Genomic DNA, 27,634 nt, shown 5'->3' with positions numbered 1-27,634 from the left:
CAAAGTGGAGAGTGGCTGTTGCCAAGCACCCTCCTTTGCTGCCTTTGATTCAATCCACAAGTAAGCGCCAAGTGCTTTTGAAGCATCAAGGGCAGAGTTACCACTTTGTTTCTGAATCTGCTCCAGCAGAGTCTCAACAACAGCACACCCAGCCTCCCCTGGAAGAAAAGGCCTGGCTCTTCCCTTTCTGCCACCGTTTGTCATATTTTGACTTCTCCTTCCTTCTGTCTTTCTAGGCAGCACTGCCCTGCATTTATCCACCATCGCTTGCCAGCCTCAGTGCGTGAAGGTCCTTCTGCAGGTAAATAGGACTCCCATGTTTACAACTTCGTGCAGCACGTAGATAAACTGTGGAACTCCCTCCCACAGGAAGCAGCAGTGGCCACCAACTTGGGTGGTTTTAAGAGAGGATTGGACAAATTCAAGTCTATGGGTGGTTACTAGCCAGGATGGATGTGGTCTGCCTCCATGTTCTAGGGCATAATGCTTCTGAATGACAGTTTCTGGAAACCGCAGGAGGGGAAAGGGCTCTTGTGTTCGAATCCTGCTCGCGGGCTTCCCACAGGCATCTGGTTGGCCGCTGTGAGAACAACATGCTGGACTAGATGAGCCATTGGCCTGATTCAGCAGGGTCCCCTTATGGTCCTATGTTCCTTTCTATCAGGGGTAACAAGGATTTAATGTTGAGGCAGGCTTTAATCTTGAATGTGGTTTTTGTACCAGTGGTTCAGCCTTGAAACATGGGAGGTTCAAAGAAGAGAGTCTGCCTGGGGGTGTGCAGAGGGAGCTTTCAGCTTGGTGGGGGTGACAAGCTGTGCAGGCCTAAAGGGCTGGCCTGAGGTTTTTTTTGCTGCCTGAGATTTTTGACCCCCCCCCCCCGCAACCCCATGTCTTACCTTGTGCTGAACCATATAAAAAGAGCACATGAACAGTGTAACCTTGTGCAGGTATACTTTGAAGTAAGCCCCAATGAATCCAGCGGGACATACTCCCAGGTAAGCTGGCATATATAAAAAGCATTATTCAGAATAGCAGTTCCTACAACCCACCAAGGAAGATCATAACACAATGAAATGCAAAAAGGTAGCAATTAATTGCAATTTGATTCAAAATCCATTTAAAACTATTTAGTTTAATTAGTTCAACCAAATAAATCAGCTTAATGCCGTGACACCACTTTTCAAAGTCTGGGAGTCATTTAAACCTCCAGAAGCTGAGGCCACTTCCTTGCCTCTTAGCGCCTTCCCCTCACAGGTAATCCCACAGTGCGTGCTACCACCCACTTTGGGGAAGCACTGCTGTAAATGATCAAGAGCTGCTCAGTCTATACAAGGTTGGGTGTGAAAGCACAAGTGTGAGGGTCCTTAGAGAGGAGGCCGCAGCTGCATCATCCCACCTTCGGTCCTGCTCCTGTGAGCTTAAGACATGGTTTGGCTGAGCATGTCGTCCAAACCTGGGCCTGTGGTTTGGTTATGAGACAAACCATGAGGCCCCAGAAAACATGGCTCCCAGCAGGGTGACGTCAGGAAGACCAGAGAAGTAATGGAGCCACAGTTTCTTCTCTGGAACGTTCACACATTTGCACTGTGCTTAGGGTCCATGTCTGCCCTTAATAATAAAACCTAAAATTCTCTAAGAGGTGTATGATTTCTTAAAAACAGCAAACAGGCCCTGCTGATGGGAAGCCAGAAGGCTCTCATTCCATTTTCTGAAATAATAATGATACATTTTAGCAGGTCCCAGGGCTGGTTTCAACAATTTAAAATTCAGAATTAGAAACAGTTAAAACAGATTACAATCTGGGTGGGTGGGTCCTCAAAACACGCATCTCAAGTGCCCAAACCCAGGTTTTTCAGCATTTGCTGAAAGCTGTACCATGAAGGTGCCAGGCACAGCTCCGTGAGAAGGAAGGTGGAGAAGGGGTCACCACAAAGAAGGCCTCTCCTGGGCCAACACCCCATAGCCTCAAACTTCTGAGGGGAGTGGATAAATAAATTTGTTTTTATTTGTTATTAAATATTAAATCCCTGAGCCTGAAAGGCCTGTAATCAAACAAGCCTTGCAGTAAAGGGAAGGAAAATAGATGGAAGGAAGAGGCAAAAACCTTTTATATCCGCCACTGAGGAATTGTGGTCTCTGTCCCGATTGTCATCTGTCTGTGTGCCCCAAGCTGTCACCGCTGTTTTAAATAAAGCTCTTTGTTTTATAATACTCCTGCCTGATCTTTAACGATAATCAACACCACTTGAAAACAGCCGCCCTCGCAGTGATGGAATAATTTCTGGGCCTAATCGTTTCCCTGTGATTCTGCAAGGCTCACCTGGGAGGCAGTTTCAACACAGAGGCGAAGGGGAAAATGAAGAGCTGGGTGGGGTGTGAAATCTTGGGTTGAGAATTATTACAGCAAAAGGGAGAAAAGGGTGTGTTGATGTGAAGATCAGGAAAGCTGAGAGATTCCTGCTTGGCGGCTTATCATCCTTTGAGGAGCCTCCGGGTCATAGAGGCCCAGGTCTCTGTGCCAGTGATGCCTCTCTAAACAGCACCTTGGGGAGAGCAACAGAGTCGCTGATTAAGCGTTTTCTTCTTGAAGCCAGACATAATTCCTGCTGTTCCTAGATATTGGGGGAGAGGGGGGAGAAGGTGGAAACCTTTGGCACTAGGATGTGTCCATAAATCAAAATCTGCTTCAATGTATGCAGAGCATGTATGATGTGCTTGTTGTTTCCTGCAATGAGGTGGATGCTGCGTCCTACAACCTGGACCATCAGAATATTACATGGAAATACATTTTGCATCTCAGATGCTGAGGCCCGCAGAGGAGGCCCTTTTCGTGGTTCCTCTGCCCTCTGAGAGCCTCAGGGTGGTGGTGTTGGCCAGGGAGAGGGCCTTCTCTGTGATGGCCCCTGAGCTGTGGAACTCCCTCCCCATGAGGATTTAAAAGCACTAGACGACCCTTTGGATCCCTTCCACAACTCTACAATTTGATGATGATGATGATGATCATTTATTATTTATACCCCTCCCATCTGGCTGGGCTTCCCCAGCCACTCTGGCGGCTTCCAACAAAATATTAAAATACAGTAATGCATCAAACATTAAAAGCTTCCCTAAACAGGGCTGCCTTCAGGTGTCTTCTAAAAGTCTGGTAGTTGTTGTTCTCTGTGACATCTGGTGGGAGGGCGTTCCACAGGGTGGGCGCCACTACTGAGAAGGCCCTCTGCCTAGTTCCCTGTACCTTGGCTTCTCACAGTGAGGGAACCACCAGAAGGCCATTGGCGCTGGACCTCAGTGTCCAGGCAGAACGATGGGGGTGAAGACACTCCTTCAGATTTTACTATGATTTTACTGAATTGGTTTGTGACACTGCTGTTTGGGGGCGGAGGGTATTGCTACTCTGAGCCTTCAGGGTATGGCAAGTTATCAATGCCAATGAAATGCTTTTTTTTTTTAAAAAAAAAACTTATTTCTTGCAGCATGGAGCCAATGAAGACTGTGTAGATGGGGAGAACCGGACACCACTACATTGGGCGGGTGAGTCCTTAAATGATTCAAATCAGGTGGAGGTCACCTAGGGGAGTAGCATTTGAATCAATAATCAAATCCTTGAGCCAGACCCCAAAGGAAAACTGGGATCCTTCTCAGCGTGGGAGACTTCCTGTGCTAAAGTTGATCTTCCTGCCTCCTGCCTGGAGCATCAAATAACAGCCCAGGCCTTTGGCAAGAATGTTCAGCCCAGGCTTCCTCAACCTTGGCCCTCCAGATGTTTTTGGCCTACAACTCCCATGATCCCTAGCTAGCAGGACCAGTGGTCAAGGATGATGGGAATTGTAGTCTCAAAACATCTGGAGGGCGGAGGTTGAGGAAGCCTGGTTCAACTCTTTGGGACACAGGTGGCGCTGTGGGTTAAAGCCTCAGCGCCTAGGACTTGCTGATCGAAAGGTCGGCGGTTCGAATCCCTGCGGCGGGGTGCGCTCCCGCTGCTCGGTCCCAGCGCCTGCCAACCTAGCAGTTCGAAAGCACCTCCGGGTGCAAGTAGATAAATAGGGACCGCTTATCAGCGGGAAGGTAAACGGCGTTTCCGTGTGCGGCTCTGGCTCGCCAGATGCAGCTTTGTCACGCTGGCCACGTGACCCGGAAGTGTCTCCGGACAGCGCTGGCCCCTGGCCTCTTAAGTGAGATGGGCGAACAACCCCAGAGTCTGTCAAGACTGGCCCGTACGGGCAGGGGTACCTTTACCTTTACCTTAGTGAAGCACTTGCTTCAGTCTAAATTAAAACACATCAGTGGACTTCCCCACACTTTCGCCCACTCTTTTCAGGCAGTCTGCGCTTTAAAGATCTGTATCTGAGCACTGTTTTTTTGTGCTCTGGAGCTTTCCCTATGAAAACCCGCTCTTTGAAGCTCAGTCAGAGCAAACAGCAATCCACAGAAAATCTGAATAGCCATTTGCTCCAATTCAGCTTTAAAGAGCGGGACTAGCTCTGGGAGAAAACAAAGCAAAAACCACAGACACAGAGCTTTAATGCACAGACCTCTGCCTGGAAAGAGCAGGGCAAAAGGTAAGTGTGGAAAAGCCCAGTGTCTGAGTAAAGGTAAAGGTAAAGGTACCCCTGCCCGTATGGGCCAGTCTTGCCAGACTCTGGGGTTGGTGCGCCCATCTCACTCAAGAGGCCAGGGGCCAGCGCTGTCCGGAGACACTTCCGGGTCACGTGGCCAGCGTGACATCGCTGCTCTGGCCAGAGCCAGAGCCAGAGCCAGAGCCGCACACGGAAACGCCGTTTACCTTCCCGCTGGTAAGCGGTCCCTATTTATCTACTTGCACCCAGGGGTGATTTCGAACTGCTAGGTTGGCAGGCGCTGGGACCGAACGACGGGAGCGCACCCCACCGCAGGGATTCGAACCGCCGACCTTTCGATCGGCAAGCCCTAGGTGCTGAGGCTTTTACCCACAGCGCCACCTGCGTCCCAAGTGTCTGAGTACACGTCCCTAAACAAAAATATTTTCAGTGGGCACTGAAAAGAGTACAGTGAAGGGGCCTGCCCAGTGTCAACAGGCAGGGAGCTCCAAAGTGTGGGTGCTGCCACACTAAAAGACCAATTTATTACAAATGTTTAATGGGTACTATGTAGCACCTGTAGCAGCAGGAGTTCCACAGATTGTTTTTTTTTTAAAAAAAATTATTAAAGGTTTTCTTAATACAATAGAAAAAGCAAACAAAATAACATATAATTTTTTCAATATCCACATTTTCTTCACTTCTTTGGACTTCCTCACATCTCTCGTTCCTGCGTTCTAAGTTTTTCGAACTTTACCCAGCAAATTATCACCTTGTTTCAATTCTTATATTATAATTTCCAATATTGTGTCCCTAATTTTAGATAATTTTACCCAAACCTTAAAAGCTTAATTTTAGCATAATATTTATCCAAAATTTGTCTTTTCTTGTATTTTCATTTATCTTCATATTCCTTTTAACTATATTAATGGTGCCATATTATTAATAATCTTACATCTTTCTTAACACTCATACAATTTACAATATTTTTGTAAATAGTCCTTAAATTTCTTCCAGTCCTCCTCCACAGCCTCTTCTCCCAGGTCTCGGATTCTGCCAGTCATTTCTGCTAACTCCATATAGTCTATCAGTTGCATCTGCCATTCTTCCAGTGTGGGCAAATCTTGGGTTTTCCAGTGCTTGGCGAGAAGTATCCTTGCTGCTGTTGTTGCATACATAAAAAATGTCCGATCCTTCTTTAACACCCTCTGGCCGACGATGCCTAAAAGAAAGGCCTCTGGTTTCTTAGGGAAGGTATACTTAAATACCTTTTTCAACTCATTATATATCATTTCCCAGAAAGCCTTAACTCTAGGGCAGGTCCACCAGAGGTGAAAGAACGTTCCTTCAGTTTCTTTACATTTCCAACATTTATTATCAGACAAATGGTATATTTTTGCAAGCTTGACTGGGGTCATGTACCACCTATATATCATTTTCATAATATTTTCTTTCAAGGCATTACATGCCGTGAATTTCAACCCGGTGGTCCATAACCTTTCCCAGTCAGCAAACATGATATTGTACCCAATGTCCTGTGCCCATTTTATCATAGCCAATTTAACCGTTTCATCTTGTGTATTCCATTTTAGCAGCAAATTATACATTCTTGAAAGTACCTTAGTCTTAGGTTCTAACAATTCCGTTTCCAACTTTGATTTTTCCACCTGGAATCCTAGGAGTTCCACAGATTGAAGTGGTCAAGTGGGATAAGCGGATCCTGCAAGTAAACTGGCCCCAAGCTGTTAAGCATTTTATATGCTAATAGTAACATTTTGAACTTGACCCAGTAATAAATCTGCAGCCAATGCAACTCTCTGAGCAGGACTGCTGCATGCAGACAGCATCTCACAACTGCACTGCAGCATTCTGCACTGACCGCTGCTTCCGGGTCAAGCACAAGGGAAGCCCCACATAAAGCACATTGCAGCCATCCGGATCTAAAGAAATAGGTTTTTCTCAGATTTTTAAAACAAGTATGATGCATTGTTTATATTCTAGAGTGTGCTAGCTGGCCTGGGAGAAAACTGCTATCGAAATATGTATGTTATTTACATGTATATATTATTATGCGTACGGTATAAAAAGCCCTGACTTTTAACCCTTGCTTTCCTCCACTTTTTAAAATCGCCCCCACTAACAGCCATCTCCGGGTGTGCTTCCAGCGTGCTGCTCCTGTGTGATCAAGAGGCCTTCCTGGATGTCATGGATAATGTACGTCTGAATAGGCTCTGCTTGGTGTATCAAAATAAAATCTGGGGGTGATGGTTCCACGGTAGTATCGGACTTGGGGCAGCTGACTATTAGTTATAGTTAGGAGTGTGATGAAGTGGGGGGGAAGACCCTCAAGAGAAGCCTCTCCTGCCCTTTTCCTTGTCCAGCTGCAAAAAAAACAGCCCTACCAGGCTGGACTGTGAAAGTTGCTGCTGGTCCTTCTACCCACTGAGGGCTAGAATTTTGACATCTGTTATGGAGCTTATTGGTCCAGTGTGAATTGATAGTTTCTTGGGGCGGGGGGTGTCTTCCAGAACCAGTTGCCCCTCTCTTGAACAGCTGGAAGTTACACAGTTATAGCTATTACTATTCTTAATTTTACATGCCTTCTCACCACAAAGCAAGATTCCAAGAATCTTCTTTCTTTTCTCCACGCTTTTTCTCCAGAATGGACGGACCCCTTTGATGATCGCTGCCCAGGGGAATCAGCCTGCTATCTGCTCCCAGTTGCTGCAGAGAGGGGCCAAGGTTGACCTCATTGATAAGGATGGAAAGTGAGTCTCTGGAGGCTTTGACACTGGGCATCTCCTGGGGATTAGCTATGTTTCTGGATGTCATGAACAGTACAACAGCAAATTTCCTGTTCATACTTTATCTGTTCAACCTTCATTCCTCCCATCCCCAGGAGTTCAGAAAGTCCCACTTTTAAAAAAAACCCTCAGTGAAACAGCTGTACTATTTTCCCAGGTGCAGCTAGCCTGTTGCATAGCTATTCTGGCTGGGTTATGGCCTGTATAGATTGCTCTTGCCTTCCCTGTGGTCCATCCCTTGTCTCTAGGCACAAACTCTAACTCACTTTAACCCTTATATCTCCAAACAGCATTGCCTTTATATATCTCCCCCTCCTCCACTCCCTCAAATTGCAGCAGATGGGGGAGGATCAAGATCATGAGCGCAGTGGGTGGGGTGTTAACCCTTTCCCCCTCCACACAGTCACTGGTCTGATTCAGCTGCTGTTAATGATCTCCTGAACAACCCAGCTGAAATATCTCCTGCTGTTGTCTTTCCTCCTGTGAGGAGGCTATTTATTTTTATTTCCGGCATGCCTGTTGCACCTTCTTTGCTCCAAGGAGCTCAAGGTGGCATGGAGCGTCATCCCTCCCCCCCCCCCCCCAGTTTATGCTCACAACAACCTTGTGAGGTAGGTTAGCCTGAGGAGCCGTGGCTGAGTGCAAGGTCACACCCAGTGAGCTTCATGGCCGAGTGGGGATTTGAAGCCTGGTCTCTCCCAGGCCCTACTTCTTCACTCTAACCACTACACCACACTACCTATCTTTCTCTCCTCTGCTCCTGCACAGGACAGCTCTCATCCTTGCTTGTGAAAGTGGAAGCACCGAGTCAGCTGAGCTGCTTCTGCAGAATGAGGCCAATGTGACGCTTCTTGACAAGACAGGCCACGACTCCCTCTACTACGCCACGCAGGCCAAGAATCGCAAACTGAGGAGGCTGGTCCGGGTTGCCCTGAAGAAGTGGAAGAAAAAAGGTAAGGGAGCGGTTGGCTGGCCAGTGCCCTGGCTTCTCCGACTCTCAGCTGGCTCATTGCCAAAGACTCGGTTCCAAAATCACTATAATGCCCAGACATAGATGGTGTAGGTTCTGTTTATTTAGATGGTTCTCCCCATCCTCACTTAATCCACACAACAACCCTGCAAGGTAGGTTAGACTGAGGGACAGTGAGTGACCCCAAATGTCGCCCAGCAAGCTTCATGGCCAAGTGGGGGGGGGGGGATGACTTGAATCCTGGTCTGTCCCGGGCCTTAGCCCTTATTTAATTCCCACAACAACCCTGTCAGGTAGGTCAGGCTGAGAGGCAGCAACTGGCCTGAGGTCACCCAATGAGCTTCGTGGCCGAGTGGAAATTTGACCTCAGGTCTCCCAAGTCCTAGTCTCTAACTACCACACCATGCTGGTGGCGAAGTTCAGAGCAGAGTTCTAAGGCATATGGCTAAGTGCAAACTAAGACATTTTCCCAATGCCTGACATGCACCCCACCACGAATACCCTTTTTGAACAGTGGAGCAGGTACAGTCATTTGCCTAGGGCGGTCATCCCTAGGCATGTGATTGGGCAAGAAAGCGGGCACTCCTGCAAGGCAACTAGATCTCATTGCACGGGTACAACCGTCGCCATGTTCTATTGCCACCTATCGATCTGATGTGGCCTCGGACACAAGAGCTTTCCTGGTGGGACATGGTGTCAGAATCACATCAGGAGGGTCTGCTAACACATTCGGGGCATCCAAAGACACTGAGGCAGGACTTTCTCTGGACAACCCAATCTTCCCCCTGCCCAGCATCCAGATCTGCACCTCTCAAGCTCCTGGGCCTCTCCCCAGGGTGTTCCAAGGCTGGTCCAAAACACGTTGCTTCTTAACCAGTGGACAATATGCCGTATCTTTCTATGTACTGAAGCCAGTCAGACAAGTGGTTGGATCTTAATTCAACACTGGTGACAGGACAGCTTCTTCCACTATTCTTGGGGGTAGCAAGGGTTCCTTAGGGTACAGCTAGGAGATTCAGGTCAGTTCAGTCCAGCAAAGGTCTCAGTTTGACTTGTGAGGTCATTCACCACAAACTACACCCACGTGCCCTACACCTGATGTCCCATGTGATGTCAGGTGTGTGGCAGGTATGGGTGTGGCTACAAAGGAACAGCCAGGAGCTTAGAGTGAGCCCTGGAATGTTCATTTGCAAGTGAGATCAGGTGCACTAAGGAGATCCCTGTTTTCTTTGGATGAGGAAGCACCAATACAGTGGTACTTCAGGTTACATATGCTTCAGGTTACAGATTCCGCTAACCCAGAAATAGTACCTCGGGTTAAGAACTTTGCTTCAGGATGAAAACAGAAATCGCGCGGTAGCAGCGGGAGGCCCCATTAACTAAAGTGGTGCTTCAGGTTAAGAACAGTTTCAGGTTAAGAACAGTCCTCTGGAACGAATTAAGTACGTAACCAGAGGTACCACTGTATTTGTTTTGTTTGCAAAATGACAAGTAGAGCATAAGTGGAGGAAAACAGGCACTCCCACTACAGTCAGCAAAACCACATTTCTTATTTCTTTTGTATCTTGTATATAATTTTATTAAGTTTTCTGTTTTACAATTTAAAATACTCCAGTGTGGTGTAGTGGTTAAAAGCGGTAGTCTCGTAATCTGGGGAACCGGGCTCGCGTCTCCGCTCCTCCACATGCAGCTGCTGGGTGACCTTGGGCTAGTCACACTTCTCTGAAGTCTCTCAGCCTCACTCGCCTCACAGAGTGTTTGTTGTGGGGGAGGAAGGGAAAGGAGAATGTTAGCCGCTTTGAGACTCCTCCGGGTAGCGATAAAGCGGGATATCAAATCCAAACTCTTCTTCTTCTTCTTCTTCTTCTTCTTCTTCTTCTTCTTCTTCTTCTTCTTCTTCTTCTTCATTATACATCCTTAAGATATCAATGACTTCCCTTCTTCTCTGTTTTACAAAAGCTATACGATTCAGTATTCCATTATTGTATCCATCAAAACTTGTTTACACTATTGAATTTATCTTAACGCTGCCAGTGTTTTCAGCTGTACACAAATACAGCAAAACCACATTTCTAGCACCACGCTCTCCACAAAAGGCCCTTCTCCCCAAATGGCTTTGTGTGATCACAGAAGGGGTGGGGCCCCTAAGGCTCAAAGCAAGGGGGCGCATCTAGGCCTCTCTATCTGACCTATAGGACTCTGCATCCGTCAGCGGCTTTGCTTCAGACTGCATTTCTGTCTGGCAGGAATTTATTGTTAAATTCTGGTAAAACGTACCGTATCTTACTTAACTGGATGGATGGTGGGGTGTACAAACCAACCTACTGTACAAAGGTAAAAGGCACATTCATTATTCTGCCAGTTCTGGCATGTGGCCCTCAGAAAGCTGCTCAGAAGAGAATGTGGCCCTTGGGGTCAAAGAAGTTCCCCAACCCTGACCTTGACCACTCATTCACAATGATCAAGGTGGTCCAACTCACACAACCAGAAGCATTAGTTGTAATGTGGTTAACTGTCCAAGAGCAATAACCTTTTTTACTCATTCCGCTTTCTTGTTGCTTACCAGTATCTGAGTCCTATCTTGTGACCTGGATAGAAGGAATTCAGGGCAGAGGTAGGCAAACAAAGTGCTTTGGGGATATGCGCTTCCAGAATATCATTCCGCTCAAATCCTTTTTTTCTCAACTTCCACAGAACTAGGATGCGATTATTCATCAGAGACTGGTTCACAGGTAAGAAGGGGATGCTTATTTGTTTAATAAACTTTTTCCTGGAAACTGTTGGAGCTGCCCTTGAAGATGTCTTGGAAACTTCAACTGGTCCAAAACACTGCAGTTGCATTATTGGCCAGGGTTCCATTTAGATCTCCTATAACCCCTGTTTTAAAAATCTGGTTGCCAGTTTGATTCCAAGCCCTGTTCAGGGTGGTCATGTTAGTTTTTAAAGCCCTAAATGACACAGGTCCCAAATACCTGAAAAAGAGCCTTTTCTCCTGCAGAACCTATCAGGTCTTAAGACTGACAGAGGGAGCTGTCTTGGTTGTTCTACCACCCTCAAAAGCTTGGGGTAGTGTCAGCCTGGGAGAGGGCCTTCTCTGTGATGGCCCCTAAGTTGTAGAACTCCCCCCGCCCTGAGGTGTGTCTGGCATTTTCATTAGACATATCTCTTTACCCTGGCCTTTGACACTTGAAATGTATATTTTTTGAACTCACATTTTTTTCTGCAGTTGTTTTAAACTGTTTTTAATATTGTGTTTTAATTGCTGGAACCCACCCTAGGACTTTAGAGTGAAAGGCTAGTTGTTGTTGTTGTTGTTGTTGTTGTTATTGATGGCCATCTGTCATGGATGCTTTAGTTGAGATTCCTGCATTGCATGGCATTGAACTAGATGTCCCTCAGGGTTCCTTCCAACTCGACAATTGTATGATTCTATGAATACCTCTTGCTTGTCTGGATGGAGAATACAAACTAGCCAACTGTACAAAGGTAACATTAACCTTAATTTATCTGCTCAGTTGTGTCTTTGGCCTCACAGACCACTGGCTGGTGATTTCAGTACCACAGACAGCTTCTTCCTGGGGGCACATCTCCAAGGAAGGAGCTATCCATGGTACTGAAACCAACATCCCCTGCCTTGCAGCCATGTGTACCTGTTGCAGATGGGTCAGAACCTTCTGTCTCTCAGTTAGCTCATGCATTGTTTTGGGTTGTGCCTCCAGGTTCCATCTGAGAGCGGGAGAGAGACTGATGTGAGTAGCCTGAACCTCCAGAGCGAAGTCGGGGACCAAAGCGATGAAGAAGAAGAGGAGGATCCTGAGTTGAAGGAGTGGAGGAGCAGGTACCGAGACGAGAAAATGAAAGTAATCCAGCTGGAACTGCAGTTGGACCAGAAGAGGAAAGAATGTGACACCCTCCTGGAAGGGTGCAAAGTGACAAAGGAGAGGGTCTGGGACCAGGTGCAGGAGATCAACCAGCTCCTTCCTGAGGGGGGCGGAGGGAGCCAGGGCTGTGAGGAGCTGAGCCAACGGTATAGCCGCGATGCCACAGAAGAAGATTATTACCTCAACCTCTTGGCCGCGCAAGTGCAAGAGCTGAAGAAGAGGAGGAAGCAGCAGCAGGAGGAGGAGAAGCTTCAGAAAGAGCAAGCCAAAATGGCGGCCGCGCAAAAGGCAGGAAAAGAGGAGCCGAAGGCCCCTATGGCCCAGGAGGAGAAAGTCCTGTGGCCTGGCGAGGAGGAGGCCGAAGAAGGGAAACGCCACAACGAGGAGCTGAAGCGCCTCCGGGACGAAGTTGCGGCAGCCCTCGAGGAAAAAGAGAGTGCCATGAGGAGGGTGCAGGAGATGGAGGGCCACATGGAGAACATGCGGGCCGTGATCAGCGTCTACGAGGGAAAGAAGAAGGCCCAGAGCGGGACGCTGAAGGAGATGGAGGCCCGTACGCTGGAGCTGGAGGGTGAGAACCAGCAGTTGCGTGGGCTGCTGGCGAAGCACCTGGGAGAGTGTGAGAAGGTGGGGAAGCAAGAGAGTGGGCTCCCCTCTGGGGAGAAGCTGTCCCAGTTCCTCACAGAAATGGAGGAAGAATATGCCAGAGTGCAGAGGGAGAACGCTGAGGTGGCTTTTGAGAACGAGGCCCTGAAGTGGGAGGCAGAGGAGGCCCTCAGAAGCAAGCTGCAGTTCCAAGCGGTGCCATCAGGGGTGGTCAAGAGGAGCGTGTCCGCCTGGAAGAAGATTGTGGTGGGTCTGGAAGGAGCCCTGGCTAAGTTGGAGCAAGTGAACTTTGCTCTCCTGGAGAAAGCCAGGCCTCTCCGGGAAGCCATCTTGGCCTCTGGGTCGAGAGTTGTGGCCAACAGGAATGGGTATCACAGAGAAGAAGAGAATGGTATCATGGAAGATGAGGAGAAGCTGCCCGCGGGTGATGCCAAAGCCCCTGAGGAACTGGGAAAAGCCGAGAAAGGCAAGAGCCAGCTCCCTGAGGGCTCTTCCGGGCAGGTCAAGCTCAGGCCGAAGCCTGAGGTGGCAGAAAACAAGGCCCGCCCCTGCCGGAAGAGCTCCGACCTGGAGAAGGAGGTGTGGGACCTCAAGCAGAACAATGGCAGCCTCGTGAAGGAGCTGGCAGAGCTGAGCAGGGAGAGGGAGAAGCTCCAGGAGCAGCTGAGGAGTTTGTGTTCTCCGAAAGATGGACCTGCCGAGGCAGAGGCACCAGGGAGCTTGGTGGAAGAGCTGAAGCAGACGGTGGACTGTCTGAACCAGCAGCTCTCGGCCGAGAGTGAGGAATCGAGGAAGCTGCGACTGAGGCTGGAGGCCCAGAGGAAGGAGATGGTATCCGTGAGGGACACCTTCCTGAGGCAAATGTCCAAAGAGGCCGGCCACTTGAGGCCAGAGAATCTCGACAGCTGCATCTTGAAGGAGCTGCACTGGAAGCTGGACAACGTGGTGAAGAAGCAGAATGAGGCCTTGCAGCTGGTGTCCGAGATGGAGGAGGAGAACCACGCCCTTGAGGTGGACCGCAGCCTCCTTGCCAACGGCCTTGACTCGTCCGTGGCAGAGGACAAGGCCTGGCGGGAAGGCTCCTCCGAGGCCTCAGATGCCATCGGAGACAACTTGAAGGTCAGGCAGCGGATGAGCGAGCTGGAGGAAGGCCTGCAAGAGCTGAAAGGAGTGTTAGAAGCCGTCCAGGTCTCCCTGGGAGGAAGAGACAAGGAGGCCGCCCGGCTGAAGGAGGTGCTTGATCGCCTCGTCACCAAGATGGCCGAACTGCGCCAGGAGGAAGAGGAGGCCCTCAGGAAGCATGAGAAAGTCCGTGGCATGCTGTCCGTCAGAGCGCAAGCCCTGGGAGAGGAGCTGGCCGCCCTTCGGGAGAAATACGAGGAAGAGAGCGGGGAGTGCTCCCGCCTCAAGGAAAACCTTGCTTCTGAAAAGCAGAAGAACGAGGAGCTCATCGCTGAGGCTGTGGAGCATGAGGAGGAGGTGGAGGAGCTGAGAGGGAAGTCCCAGATGATGGAAAGTGCAATGGAGAAGATGAATAGGAAGATGGAAGAGCTGGCCAGGACCTGCCAGGACAGAGAAGGGAAGGTAGGAGGGGAAATTTCGAGGGCTGGGGCAGCTAACCCCTTTCGGCCTTATGCCTTTATTATTTGTGTCCAAAAGGGCTCCCAACATGGCTAAATGTAGAATCAGTTCAAGCAAGGCAGTCCCTGCCCACGACATGCAAGGGGAAGGGACAGGGAGGGAAGAGGGGGGAAATCCAATCTCAGCCACCAGTTCTTGTTTATTTATGGAGATACGTAAATAATGTTATGTCACAAAAATATATTAAAGCCCTCTGAAACAGCTGTTCCTATAATGGCTGGCTAGCACAGTTCAAGAGTATGAGGTGCCCGATAACAGCTGAGTTTTTATGCTTTTAAGAATTAATTAATATGTGAGAATTAGTCATATTTTTAGCGGAACCAGTAAATTTGTCAGGATCAAAGGAGCAAGTGGGGAATTAGAAAAGATCTGTGCAATAACTTCACTGGAACCTCTGGCATCACTGGGCCTGCCTGAATTGCAAGGGCCATCTTGGGGGAACAGGGAACAAATATTATTGTTAGCATTATTAGAAATATACCATTAACTTTGACCAGTCTGCACCAGTGACCCTGTTGGTAAGGACATAGAATCACAGAATTGTAGTTGGAAGGGATCCAAGGGTCATCTAGTCCAACCCACCTTACAATGTTATTACCCCATAATATAGCTGGGAAGACTAAGACTGAGGAGTCTGCTCAGGGATTCCGTGCAATAGATTTGACTTGGATGCCACCTGCTTTATCATATCCCCTCAGATCAGGAAGTTGCTGAAGGAAACAGAGAAGCTTTCAAGCGAAGTTCTTAATCTGCGCAGCGAACGTGCCCGACTCCAGCTGCAGAATGAAGTGAGCCTTGGGGGTCATCGTCCCCAAATTATTTCAGTTTATAGAGACTGCTTACTATCTATCTATCTATCTATCTATCTATCATCTATCTATCTATATCTATCTATCTATCTATCTATCTATCTATCTATCTATCTATCTATCTATCTATCTATCATCATCTATATCATCTATCATCTATCTATCTTCTATCTATATCTATCATCTATCTATATCTATCTATCTATCTATCTATCTATCTATCTATCTATCTATCTATCTATCTATTCATCTATCTATCTATCTATCTATCTATCATCTATCTATCTATCATCTATCTCTGTCTGTCTGTCTGTCTGTCTGTCTGTCTGTCTGTCTGTCTGTTTATAATGCACTGGAGTAGTGTTGGACTAGGACCTGGGAGACCAGGGTTTGAATCCCCACTCACATATGAATCTCACTGGGTGATCTTGAGCTGGACATCAACTCTCAGCCTAACCTACCTCACATAATTGTTGTGGAGATTACATGAGGACTAGGAGAGACCAAGGTTCAGGTTTGAGTTGAGCAGAGATGAAGACACACTGAGAGGGGGGAAATGGTAGTTTTAAGTACAGTGGTACCTCGGGTTTCAGACGCTTCAGGTTACATACGCTTCAGGTTACAGACTCCGCTAACCCAGAAATATTACCTCAGGTTAAGAACTTTGCTTCAGGATGAGAACAGAAATCGTGCAGCGGTGGCGCAGTGGCAGCAGGAGGCCCCATTAGCTAAAGTGGTGCTTCAGGTTAAGAACAGTTTCAGGTTAAGAACGAACCTCTGGAACAAATTAAGTTCTTAATAGAGGTACCACTGTAATGGCAAACCGGAGGTTACACTGAGAGGAATAAAGTGGAGGTTTAAAACGAGGACTGAGTACAGCAAAAAGGGAGTTAAGGTTTTGCTGTGTTCTACCCACCTCCACTATTTCTCCTTGTTAAGACTTCCTTAAAATAAAATTAAAAACCCTAGTTGCAGCCCCTCTATGTTTTTCCCTTCCCAATCTATTCAGACCTCTCCCATTGATTTAAACCACCACTTTTCTTCCTTCTCCTTTTTTGCTCCCATCCTGTTTCCCCTGCTGTTATTGATTTATTACTTTTATAGTTCACCTTTTCCCCCAAGTAGCTCAAGGGGGCATACATGGTTCTCCCCTCATTTAATCCCCACGACAACACTGTGAGGTAGGTTAGGCTGTTGTGCAACCTGCTCCTGAAGTCCCCCACCGTTTTTCTGCCAGCAGAATGTCTGTGGACTTCATTTCACCGGCTTACTCATATGTATTTCAGGTTGTCCAGAAGAACCACCAAGAGATTGTAGCCATCTACAGAACACACCTGCTCAACGCAGCCCAAGTAAGCATTTCAGAGGTGCTTGTCCCTAAGCCTTGAGTGGAGGAGATATTCCTTCTCAGAGTCTGGGATCAAGAGGTGGACCCCTGGAAACTTTTTTTTTTTCCTCATTAAATTTTTATTTCATGGAAGTAAAGAATATGTACACACACACACATATAAACATACAAAAGTAAAAGTATTACACAGACAAATAAAGATAAAGAAAGAGGTAAAAGTAAGAGAAATATATAAAAACTTAATTTTCACTTTGGTCGCATTTCTTAATCTTCATTTTCAAAACTTCCTTTAGCTTTCCCGAAAATCATTCGAAGTAACACTTTAAATTACACATTTCTTAGTATATATTGTCATTGTACCTTTTTATATACGTTTCTTAGTGTATATTAACCTTACATATTATTTAGTCTCCTATTCTCTTTAAACAATAACTCACAATCTTTCACAGTGCGTCTCTAAATCCCTTTAGCGTTATTTTCCCTTGACTAATAAGTTCCAAGTAATCTACATATTTTCCCCAATCCTCAGTGAACTTTTGGTCTCTTATGTATCTTACTTTGCCTGTAAGTCTGTCCAGTTCCATATAATCCAACAGCTTAAATCTCCATTCCTCCACCGTTGGTGTCTCCTGCTTTTTCCACATCTGGGCCAGCATTACTCTTGCTGCTGTAACTGCATAATATACTAATCTATGATCTTCTTTTCTTATCTCATAACCCAATATACCTAGTAGGAAAAATTCTGCTTTCTTTGGAAACGTATATTTTAAAATCTTCTTCAGTTCTATATAGATTTTTTCCCAGAACTGTTTAACTTTTCCACACTCCCACCACATGTGATAGAAGGAACCCTCACTAACCCTACATTTCCAGCACTTGTTATCCACCTTATACATTTTCGATAATTTCATAAGTGTTAAATACCATCTGTAAAACATCTTCATTATGTTTTCCTTTACCGTTACACACGCCGTGAAATTTAGTCCTTCCTTCCAGAGTTTTTCCCAATCTTCAAATAGTATATTATGTCCTACATCCTTTGCCCAGCGAATCATTACACACTTAACCTCCTCATCCCCTAAACTCCAATCCAACAGTATCCTATACATTTTCGAAACAATTTTTTCTTCTTTGTTTATAATCTCCGTCTGAAACTTAGATTCCTTCTCTGCATAGCCTCTTTCTTTAAGATCCTTCCTGAACATTTGGTTCACCTGGAGATGGTGTAACCAGTCATAGACATGTTCTTTAACCTGGTCGTATGGTCGTACAATCCATTTCCCATCTTCTTTAATTATTAACTGGTTATATGTTGCCCATTTACTTCTCATATTAATAGTCCTCGCACACATGACTTCTAGAGGTGAAAGCCAATGTGGGGTTTTTGGTTCCAACAGATTTTTATATTTATCCCATATTTCAACTAAAGGTCCTCTGAAAATATGATTCCCAAATCCCTTGTGTATCTTCCATTTATCCCGCCATAAGTAGGCGTGCCAGCCGAAGTTGTTATCGTAACCCTCCAAGTCTAATAATTCCCTGTTCTCTAGCGTGGACCCCTGGAAACTTAATAACTTTGGGGGGACAGGGGATGGTGTTCCAGTGGGAATAGTGAACCTCTGCTTCCCATGCCAACCCTCTGGCTGTTTTGGAGTCCAACTTCCACGCATCCCAGCCATGCTGGGGGCACCAGGTTGGAGAAGGTTGCTGTATACCATACAGAGTCAGAAGGATAAGGGCTGATCTATGCACACAGCAGACCTTCCTCTACTGAACCCCCTCTCTCAGCAGATCTGGATTGCATGTTTCAAAAACTCCCAGGTGGGGATTATTTTTTATTATTGAAAAAGGCATATAGAACTCTGGCATGTCAGCAAAAGAAAACTAGGCTTGAAATGCCCCTCCGTGATGTCTAGCTTTCTCTATGCGTGGGGATGTGCTTGTTTTTGTAATATGGGGAGGAGCATCCAGTCACATGATCTCTTGCCAGCCCACAAGGTACCTAATTGACAGTTCTGGAACAATACATGAGTACTGTTCCGCTATCCTTCAAAATTCACATTTCTCCAGATTTTTGGGTGCAGTTTCCCAGTCTATAGATGTGTTGCAAACATTGCATGTATCGGGGGAGTATGTATAAGGCCACATATTTTAATAGAAATAACATACCAATAAATCTATAGATTTGTACATTAGTAGAATTTCTAAATGTTACTTGTATTAAGATGAATAAGGTTTTAAGATTGGATTATTAAGAATATAAGGCTCTAGGAACATGCATGAATAGGTTAATACAATGGAACCAAGAGGGGGAGTGGAGGGAAGTCAATTGAGTTAAGATGTATGATCTGAATTGTCATAATTGATTCATTTTGTTTTGTTTTTATACTGTTTTTATATTTTATTTTTGAATTTTATTTTTGAAAATTAATAAACTGTTATAAAAAAAGGAAATAACATACCATAAGGCACTTTGCCATGTCTGCATTAGGCAAAACGGCATATAGTGTGGTATAGTGGTTAGAGTGGCAGACTATTAGGACTTGGGAGACCAGGGTTCAAAATCCCATTTGACAGTGAGGCTCACTGGGCGACCTTGAGCTCAGTCACTGCTACTCAACTTAACCTACCTCACAGAGTTGTTGTGAGGATAAAATGGGGGGGGGGGACCAAGTGTGCCACATGGAGCTCCCTGGAGAAAAAGATGGACTGCAAATGCAATAAAATAAATAAATGCAGAAAAGTGATTATTAGGAGAAATTTCAGCTAAGATGCTGGTGAATTTTCCCAGGGTCTGACATGTGGTGTTTCTCCAATTCAGGGTTTCATGGACGAGGAAGTCCATGCGATGCTGCTACGGATCCTGAGGACAAACGACGGTTGACTGGCAAATTTCCAGGCCTCCCACTTCCCCTTCATGTGAGATTGTTGTTATGTATTTTTTTGGTTGTGAACTGCTCTGTGCCCTTTGAATGCAATGCAATTTAATAATAATAATAATAACAACAACAGTAATAATAGTACACTTGTACCCCTAGTTACAAACTTAATTCGTTCTTAACCTGAAACTGTTCTTATCTAGAGGTGTGCTTTTGCTAATGGGGCCTCTTGCTGTCGTTGCGCCGCTGGCACACGATTTCCGTTCTCATCCTGGGGCAAAGTTCTCAACTTGAGGTAACTTTTCCAGGTTAGCGGAGTTTGTAACCTGAAGCGTTTGTAACCTGAGGCGTTTGTAACTCGAGGTACCACTGTAATTGTAATATTCTGGTAGCTTGTAGAAGCCACCAACCATCAAAGATCCCACTCCTAGTCAAAAAGAGAGGGGGGGGGAACTATTTTGCACACCCGAAGAACATGCTCAGAGCACTCAGAATACTTTCTGAGCCCGTCTAAAGTTCATTTCCTTCCCATGTAGTCAAGCAGATTTCTTGCTGCATTGGGTTAGGAATTGATTCCAAAATGAAGATCGGGACCTCCAAGCAAGTGCTGCCCCCAAGAGGCGAGACAGCTCTGCTGCAAAGCTCATGAATCCTATGCCGATTGTGCTGATCCACAGGCCCAAAGTGGCTTGGTGCAGGGATACCAAAGGATGTCAAAAGCGCCCTTTATTAAAGAAAAGTGTCATCTTAACAACACAACCTGCAAAGCCTCGGTGCCGTTACAGACACGAGTTGGACACCGCAGCAGTGAGAGGTCGTCATGACTTGTCTGCCAAGCACTAATATGTTAAGCATTACTTACACACCAAGCAGGTGACGCTATGGTCTAAACCACTGAGCCTCTTGGGCTTGCTGATCAGAAGGTCGGCGGTTCGAATCTCCGCAACGGGGTGAGCTCTTGTTGCTCGGTCCCTGCTCCTGCCAACCTAGCAGTTTGAAAGCACGGAGTACAAGTAGATAAATAGGCACTACTCCGGCAGGAAGGTAAACACCGTTTCCATGCGCTGCTCTGGTTCATCAGAAGTGGCTTAGTCATGCTGGCCACATGAACTGGAAGCTGTACACCGCCTCCCTCGGCCAATAAAGCGAGATGAGCGTCGCAACCCCAGAGTCATCGGGGACTGGACCTAATGGTCAGGGGTCCGTTTACCTTTACACACCAAGCAAACTATGTAGGCCGGCATCAGTAGCCCAATTAATGCACCCCTGGCTCAGAGGCCCCTTCCCAACTGTCTCATCCATCTCTCAGATAAGGGAGTAGCTGGCAGGCAGCTTGTAAGTAGCCTCTCCTCTCCCAACTAATAAACAAAGGCTTCAAAGCAGATTAACACATGTGAGCTCATTCTTGCAGCAATGAACAATTAGCCCTGGGGTTATCGTGACTACCAAGATGGCGTTTTCAGGTGTTCTGTAACATTTTCAATGTTTGGTTCTTCACAGTGTTCGAATCATTTTCTCATTCCAGGTTTCCATTCCATGGCAGAGGCAAATACCAGGAGGGCAAGAAGAATCATGGCCTGGGGTTCCTGTACCATTCTAGCATCAAGACACCCGTCCACACACACACACACACACACACACACCTCTTCCCAGAGGTCAGCTTTGATTTCCGGAGTTGTCCAAGTGGCAAATCTATGCGGCAGGGAGGAAAGATTCCATACCGTGATGCCCACCCATGTGCTGTACTGGGATTTTTATTTTTATTTTGTAAAATAGTATTATATCTTCCTCTGTCTCCCCCCACCCCCCACCCCCTGACATTTTTCTTTTTAAATTATTATTGTAGAATGGGGAATATGGGCTGGTGAACAGAAAGGAGAGTGAGCAATGGGGGTAAAAGAGAGACTATAAGGGAAGTGAATCAATATCCCCATCTTGACACTGGCTTATTCCAGGGCGATGGGCCTTAGCCCCAAGGCATTTGGTGTCAGAGATGGCGAGGTGCCCCCTGCAGCCACACAGTTGACAGTGGGCCTCGGTCCAGTAGGGTTTTCCCTCCCTGGGGTCAAGACCCAACATACATGGCCAGATTAAGACCTTTAGAGGCCGCAAGCAATGAACAGAGCATGGTGCCTTCTCCCACATATTATTTAAAATAAAAACCATGCTATAAACAATAAAAAGAAAACGTTATTTTTTATTTTAAAAAATCGATCAATATTAGCAGGACACCCCCTGACTCGAGGTAGGGATAAGAAACAAAAAGAGAACAGAGAAATTGGGGAAGACAAGTGTAGAGTGGAGGTTAAGGTCACCCAGAGTGTGGATTTGAACTCAGGTCCTAGTAGTCCGACACTGTAACCTGTGCTAGACAGGATAACCTGTGCCTGGAGTCTCTGGCAGAGTGAACATGAGAGGAGCTTTTAGCTGGATCAGGCCATGGGCCCATCTAGTCCAGCATCCTGTTCTCACAGTGGCCAGCACCAGATGCCTGTGGGAAGCCTACAAGCTGGATTTGAGCACAAGAGCATCTCTCCCCTCTTGGGCTTTCCAGTAATTGGTATTCAGAAGTGTTGCTGCTTCCGGCCCTTGGACCATTGTGGCTAGGAGCCATCAATCACCCTCTCCTCCATTGGGTGATCCAGAATTGCCCGCTGTAAAGAACGGGAGTAATGCTCTTGTGCTACTCCTGTTCATTTTAGCAACGCTTACGCAAGAGGATGCCCCATTGCAAACTGGGTCCCACGTGCCTCTGATCTGCCCATCTCCCCCTCTGCCATCCATAGTAGTGCCTCACATCCACTGTCTGGGGCAGCTGCTTTCCCCTGCTCTGAAGGTGGGTGGCTTTTAGGTTAATGGCTGAGCCCTTCTGCGAGGATCACGGCTGTGACAGTTTGCACAAGATGCATCCTTCAGCTCTTGGAATCATAAAACGTTGGCAGGTACCCCAAGGCCATGCACTCTGACCTCTGCCAAGGATTATTTGTTTAATCTCGTTTGGATCACCAGGAGAGGGGTGGTTGCTGCTGCTTCATCTTAAAAAAAGATCTGTGCTACTGTGTATTTAACAACTGTGTGAGAAAGTGTGCATGCTTGTGTTTAGTTTTGTTTCTTTAAAAGAAAAATGCAGGTTGCATTGAGTCCTGCGGAAAGAACTCAAATAAATTATGTGTGCCTGGCAGTAATGCCTTCAGTCTGCTGTCTCTTCCCTCCTCCCCACATGTCTATCCCATGGGTCACCCTCTCTGAGCACGTCAAAGGGCTTGTCCATAATTTTGCTCCACTCATATTTTGATCACATCGTGTGCCAATTAATCCCATCACTGCTCCCACCCAGTCTGAGAGCTTTTCTCATTGTCCCGTGGCTTTGCCTTGCGGAAACGCAATCTTTGGGGCTGAATCGGATCTTATCAGTTGTGTAGAAAGCCTGGAGAGAGATCTGCTTAACCGAGCTTCGATTCAGCGGGTGGGCTTGAATTTTCGCAATGTGCAATCGCAGAGGAACGAAAAAATGCTTTCGTACCTGGGAGAATGAATCGGGATGTGACACCATCAAAATATGGTTCAAGTGAAAATGTGGATGAGCCCCAAAAGCCTGGCTGCTGGATCAGACCAAGGTGGGTGCTCATCCACCACAGCATCTTCTTTCCAAGAGGGCCCAATCGGATGCCTCAGCAGGAGCCGATCAGATGTCCACAAGCAGGACATGAAGACAACAGCCTGTCCACACACTGTTGCTTCCTAGCAGTGGTACATTGAAAGGTACATTGCTCCTGGCCATGCAGGGTCCTTAAACTATTGTGGCAAACTGTCAGCGATAGGCACCACATCTTGTGCAGTGAAGTTCTCCCCTGTGACAATATGCATGCTGGTTGTAGCTGAATTCCGGCACAAAATTCCTTTTCGTGCTGTATGATAAAAATGGCAACCATCCAGCAGAGTGTCTCCACGTGTGCTTCATTCTGGTACGGAAAAAATTAAGGAGGGACTGGGGCCCACGGTCTCTTGTTTGCAAATTCCCTCAAATGGCACAACCCGTTTTTAAGAGGGTAGTCTGGCAAAGTGAACCTCTTTCAGGTCCACCCTTTCCTTTCTACCTCTCCCCTTTTCCTGCATTTCTGTTCCCCAAATGGACCCCCTGTGTTTGGAGGGGTCCCCCTCCCCCTCCAAAGCTAACTAAGCAAGAGCAGCCAACCTTCTGCATCGGCCCACAATGCAATGGGAAGCCAGGGACAAAAAAACCTGTTTCCATAGAGAAAGGGTGGAGCGAATGGGAGAGTTGGTTGCCAACCCAGTTAGGGAACAGAGAGAAATAGCCCAGTTTTCAAGCTGATGACCTTCCCAGAATTTCACAGGGCAAAAAAATAATAAAGCACTCTTTTTTTGAAGGAATGGGAACCTGCTGGGTGCTGTGTACAGAATACAGAATTGCTGCATCCTCCCTGGCTCAAAGTCCCTAATCCTTAAGACGGGTGGCCTGTCTCATTTTGCCACCTGAGACAAAATGGGGATTGCCACTGTCTTCTGCCACCCATTGCATTACACCACTTCCCTTGGCCCCAGCTCTCACCAAACTCGACAGCAGCCAGGTCACTCCTCAAAGCATTGCCAAGCGACTCCTCTGCCTGGGTTGAAGATGAACGGCAAAACCGCACACCAGAACCCCACTTTGGCGGCTGAAGTGAAGGGGCAGGTGCAGTTCTGCCACCTGAGGCCGGCGCTCCATATCACCTTAGGGGCAGGCCAGCTCTGCCTTAAGGAGGAGCTAAAGAAGAGGCTGCTGGATCAGGCCACTGGCCCATCTAGCCCGGCCTCCTGTTCTCATAGTAGCCACCCAAATGCCCCAATGGGAAATCCACAAGAGCCTTCTCCTCTTCGGTGGTTTTCAGCAACTGGAAGTGTTGCTGCATCCAGGGTGTAGACAATGTCTGCCAAAGATCTGAGCAAAGTTTCCATTTACCCTGGAGTGGGGATTCCACCCCCCCCCCCGGCATTGCTCTCAGCCCCCCATCCCCACCCATCAACAGAACAAATCGCAAATGAAATTATTAGATATGCATGTACTGAATTGATCTGCCTTCTGCTTTTATCCGTTCTGAATTTGTCCGATGAAACTGACACGGTTGGTGGAAAGCCTTGCCAACTTCCTTGTTTGCTTGGTTTCCTTGAAAGGGACGCTGGAAATGGCGCACAGAGTAATTATAGTCCATTTTTAAAAAATGCCTTTGGGAGGAACTAACACAAAGCTGTTCCTCTGACTGTGGCCATTTCCCCAGAGACTGGAGAGAAGGGGTAGTGAAAGGGGATGCTTATGGCCCACTATGTTGGAAGATCCAGGACAGACCAAAGCTTTTCTCTATACAGAACAAAGTTAAGCTATGGAACTCCCTGCCACAGGGGTGGCCACCAACTTTAAAAGAGGATTAAAGAGATTCACAGAAGAGAGGGCTATTGATGGTTACTAGCTCTGATTCCATAGTCAGAAGCAGTACAGTGGTACCTCAGGTTAAGTACTTAATTCGTTCTGGAGGTCCGTTCTTAACCTGAAACTGTTCTTAACCTGAAGCACCACTTTAGCTAATGGGGCCTCCTGCTGCTGCCGCGCTGCCGGAGCACGATTTCTGTTCTCATTCTAAAGCAAAGTTCTTAACCCGAGGTAATATTTCTGGGTTAATGGAGTCTGTAACCTGAAGCATCTGTAACCTGAGGTACCACTGTAAATGCTTCTCAAGACCAGTTGCTGGAGACCACAGGCGAGGAGAGAGCTCTTGTGCTCAGGTTCTGTTTGCAGGTTCCCCACAGGCATCTCACTGGTTGGCCACTGTGAGAAGAGGATGCTGGGACATTGGCCTGATCCAGCAACCTCTTCTTCGGACCTTATGTACTTACTGCCCATGTTAGATAAGTTGAGTGAGCACCTTCCTTTGCAAAAGCTGGGTGTGGTAAAGGTAAAACTTGATTGAAAGTACGTGTACTTCATGCTCTGGAAACTTCCAGAGAGGATTATTGCAACATGCTCTAAGTAGGGCTGCCCCTGAAGCATAGCTGTCAACTTTTCCCTTTTCTTGCGAGGAATCCTATTCGGAATATGGAAACGTTGACAGCTATGCCCTGAAGACAACTTGAAATGGTCCAAAATGCAGTGGCCAGATGACTGGATGAGGTTCCATTGAAAAACCCATACTTTTAAAATAGCTTCACTGGTTCCCAGTTCATTTCTGGACCCAATTCAAGCTCGCATTGGTGCTTAAAGCCTTAAAAGACTCGAGCTCCAAATACCCCAAAGACCGCCTCCTTCCCTACAGACCCTCTGAGACTGGCAGAGGGGGCCCTCTTGGTTGTTCCACCACCCTCAGAAATATGGGGCCCAGGACACTGTCTTCTCTGTGGTGGCTCCAAAGTTGTGGAAGTCCATCTCCATGGAGTTGCACCTGGCTACTTCACTATACAGCTTTTAGCAAATGCTGAAGAGACACCTCTTTACTGTGACCTTTGATGTTGGAGATGTTTGTTTTCAGAGCCCACCCTGTTCCTGTAACTGCAATCTGTTTTAACTGTTCTGAATTTTGAATTAAAAATTGCTATGACCCACCTTGAGTCCTGTTGGTGAATAATCACAATAAATAATATTACTTTCAGCCAACATCTTGACGTTGCCCCTTCCACTTACACTTCAGGTGGGTTTTGTCTGTCTGGCTTTTCCTGTTATTGCTGAACGTGCAAACTGGGCATTTATGCACTCAAAAAATGTGCTGCATTGAATATTATTTATTCTCCCCCCCCCAAAAAAAAAAACGTTCTCAGGGTGGTTTGGGGGCAAGCTTGCATCCCTCCAAAGTCTTCATCATTGTGGGATGTTGTGACAGCTACTTACCTTTAATCACACGAGATGTCCAGTGGTTTTTGTTGTTTTGTTGTTGTTTTTTAACTTCCAAAGGCGGGTTTTGAGAGCGCGAGGCCTTCTCAGACACATTCCACAATTCCTCAAAGGGTTTCAGAGCAAAATGACACAACGTGGGGTCCTTTCAAGCCACACCAGGAACTGTGGCCCACACGGAAATTGCGGAGAGGGCTCTGCAACTGCTGCAAGTGGCAGGAGGCCCTTGTTTTAAAGAGCAACTCACTTGCCGATCTACATTCTTAAGACACTCACTCTATGTGCCCTTCACACATTATGCTTGTATCAGGCGTCTGCCTAAACACTTCACATTAAATAATAAATTGCAATGGCAATAAGCAAGTATTAGAAAAAGCAAATCACGCACATTGCTTGATGAACTTGATCCAGACTTTTATTTTGAAAGTCTGAGAGTCATTTACACCTCCAGGGCCCCCCTGCCACCTCCCTTGCCTCTTAGCACCCCTCATGGGTAACCCCACCACCCGGGGGGGGGGGGCGAGGAACCACTTTGAAAACCACTGATAAATATGAGCCATATAAATGAGTAGGATGGTTCAGTTCTTCTTGGCGCTGTGGAGTGCTGAGCTCCAGGGGGCAGCACAGCATTGGCAGCAAAAAGAAAGAAATAAGTTATTTTTAACTGTGATGAATTCTTTTTAACCAGCCTGGGTCTGTTAACTTGGGTTTCCGGGTTCCAACTGCCAAGATAAACCTCCCAGATGACGGGGAAGGAGTGGTTTTGAGCTGTTTGGGAGAGTCTGATACTTTCCTTTTCTGTGGAGTAAGGGAAAGACACACACACAACTGAGAAAGCCTTGATCATAGTGCTCCTTTGCAGGAACTGCAGAGAAGACCACAACCGTTTCTGGACTTCTCTGAAGACAGCTGGGACTCCTGAGCCGGCAGGGAAAACACCACCTTCTATAAAAAATAACTTGGTAAGTGAAAGTCACAGGGACACACTCTGCCGAGACTTTGTACACGGAACTCACTTCCACGTAGAAAACTGGCAACCAAAGTGTGTGGTCTGAGGTAGGGCCTGGCTTCAGCACCTTGGCAGGTACCATCAGACCAGTTCCTGCCCTGACCCCCCCCCCCTAAATCAGTGGTTCCCAAAGTGGGTGGTAGCGATTCCCTGTGGGGGGCAGTGGGATTAACCAGGGGTGTATGGGCTAAGGGGCAAGGGGCTCTGGAGGCAAATGAATGTATTGGGCTTTGGTATCACTGGATCACGGTCGT

At 47.0% G+C, this 27,634-nt stretch overlaps 2 protein-coding genes across 4 annotated transcripts in view; both read left to right on the top strand.

Annotated features, from left to right (window-relative positions):
- Positions 1 to 22,675, top strand: part of ANKRD35 (ankyrin repeat domain 35) — a 32,745-nt gene extending 10,070 nt beyond the window's left edge. For both annotated transcript variants that reach the window (XM_083716432.1, XM_083716431.1), the window contains exons 4-14: positions 237 to 301; positions 3,474 to 3,531; positions 6,700 to 6,770; positions 7,218 to 7,324; positions 8,129 to 8,313; positions 11,025 to 11,062; positions 12,050 to 14,401; positions 15,157 to 15,246; positions 16,554 to 16,619; positions 19,437 to 19,534; positions 21,020 to 22,675. In XM_083716432.1, the coding sequence (XP_083572558.1) occupies positions 237 to 301; positions 3,474 to 3,531; positions 6,700 to 6,770; positions 7,218 to 7,324; positions 8,129 to 8,313; positions 11,025 to 11,062; positions 12,050 to 14,401; positions 15,157 to 15,246; positions 16,554 to 16,619; positions 19,437 to 19,499 (3,095 nt within the window). In that variant the 3' untranslated portion in view covers positions 19,500 to 19,534; positions 21,020 to 22,675. The remainder of the gene's footprint in view (positions 1 to 236; positions 302 to 3,473; positions 3,532 to 6,699; positions 6,771 to 7,217; positions 7,325 to 8,128; positions 8,314 to 11,024; positions 11,063 to 12,049; positions 14,402 to 15,156; positions 15,247 to 16,553; positions 16,620 to 19,436; positions 19,535 to 21,019) is intronic.
- Positions 22,676 to 27,163: 4,488 nt separating this feature from the next.
- The window catches only part of PIAS3 (protein inhibitor of activated STAT 3), a 34,587-nt gene continuing 34,116 nt past the window's right edge, over positions 27,164 to 27,634 (top strand). Inside the window, exon 1 of one of the 2 annotated variants that reach the window (XM_083716466.1) lies at positions 27,164 to 27,333. The gene's annotated coding sequence lies outside the window, so the exon portion shown is untranslated. The remainder of the gene's footprint in view (positions 27,334 to 27,634) is intronic. The other variant, XM_083716463.1, reaches the window with a different exon arrangement.

This window comes from Podarcis gaigeae (genome assembly GCF_964106915.1).
Source record: "Podarcis gaigeae genome assembly, chromosome: 16".
Classification (NCBI taxonomy): Eukaryota; Metazoa; Chordata; class Lepidosauria; order Squamata; family Lacertidae; genus Podarcis; species Podarcis gaigeae.
The sequence above is the reverse complement of the archived record's forward strand: the minus strand, read 5'-3'. Positions and strand labels throughout refer to the sequence as shown.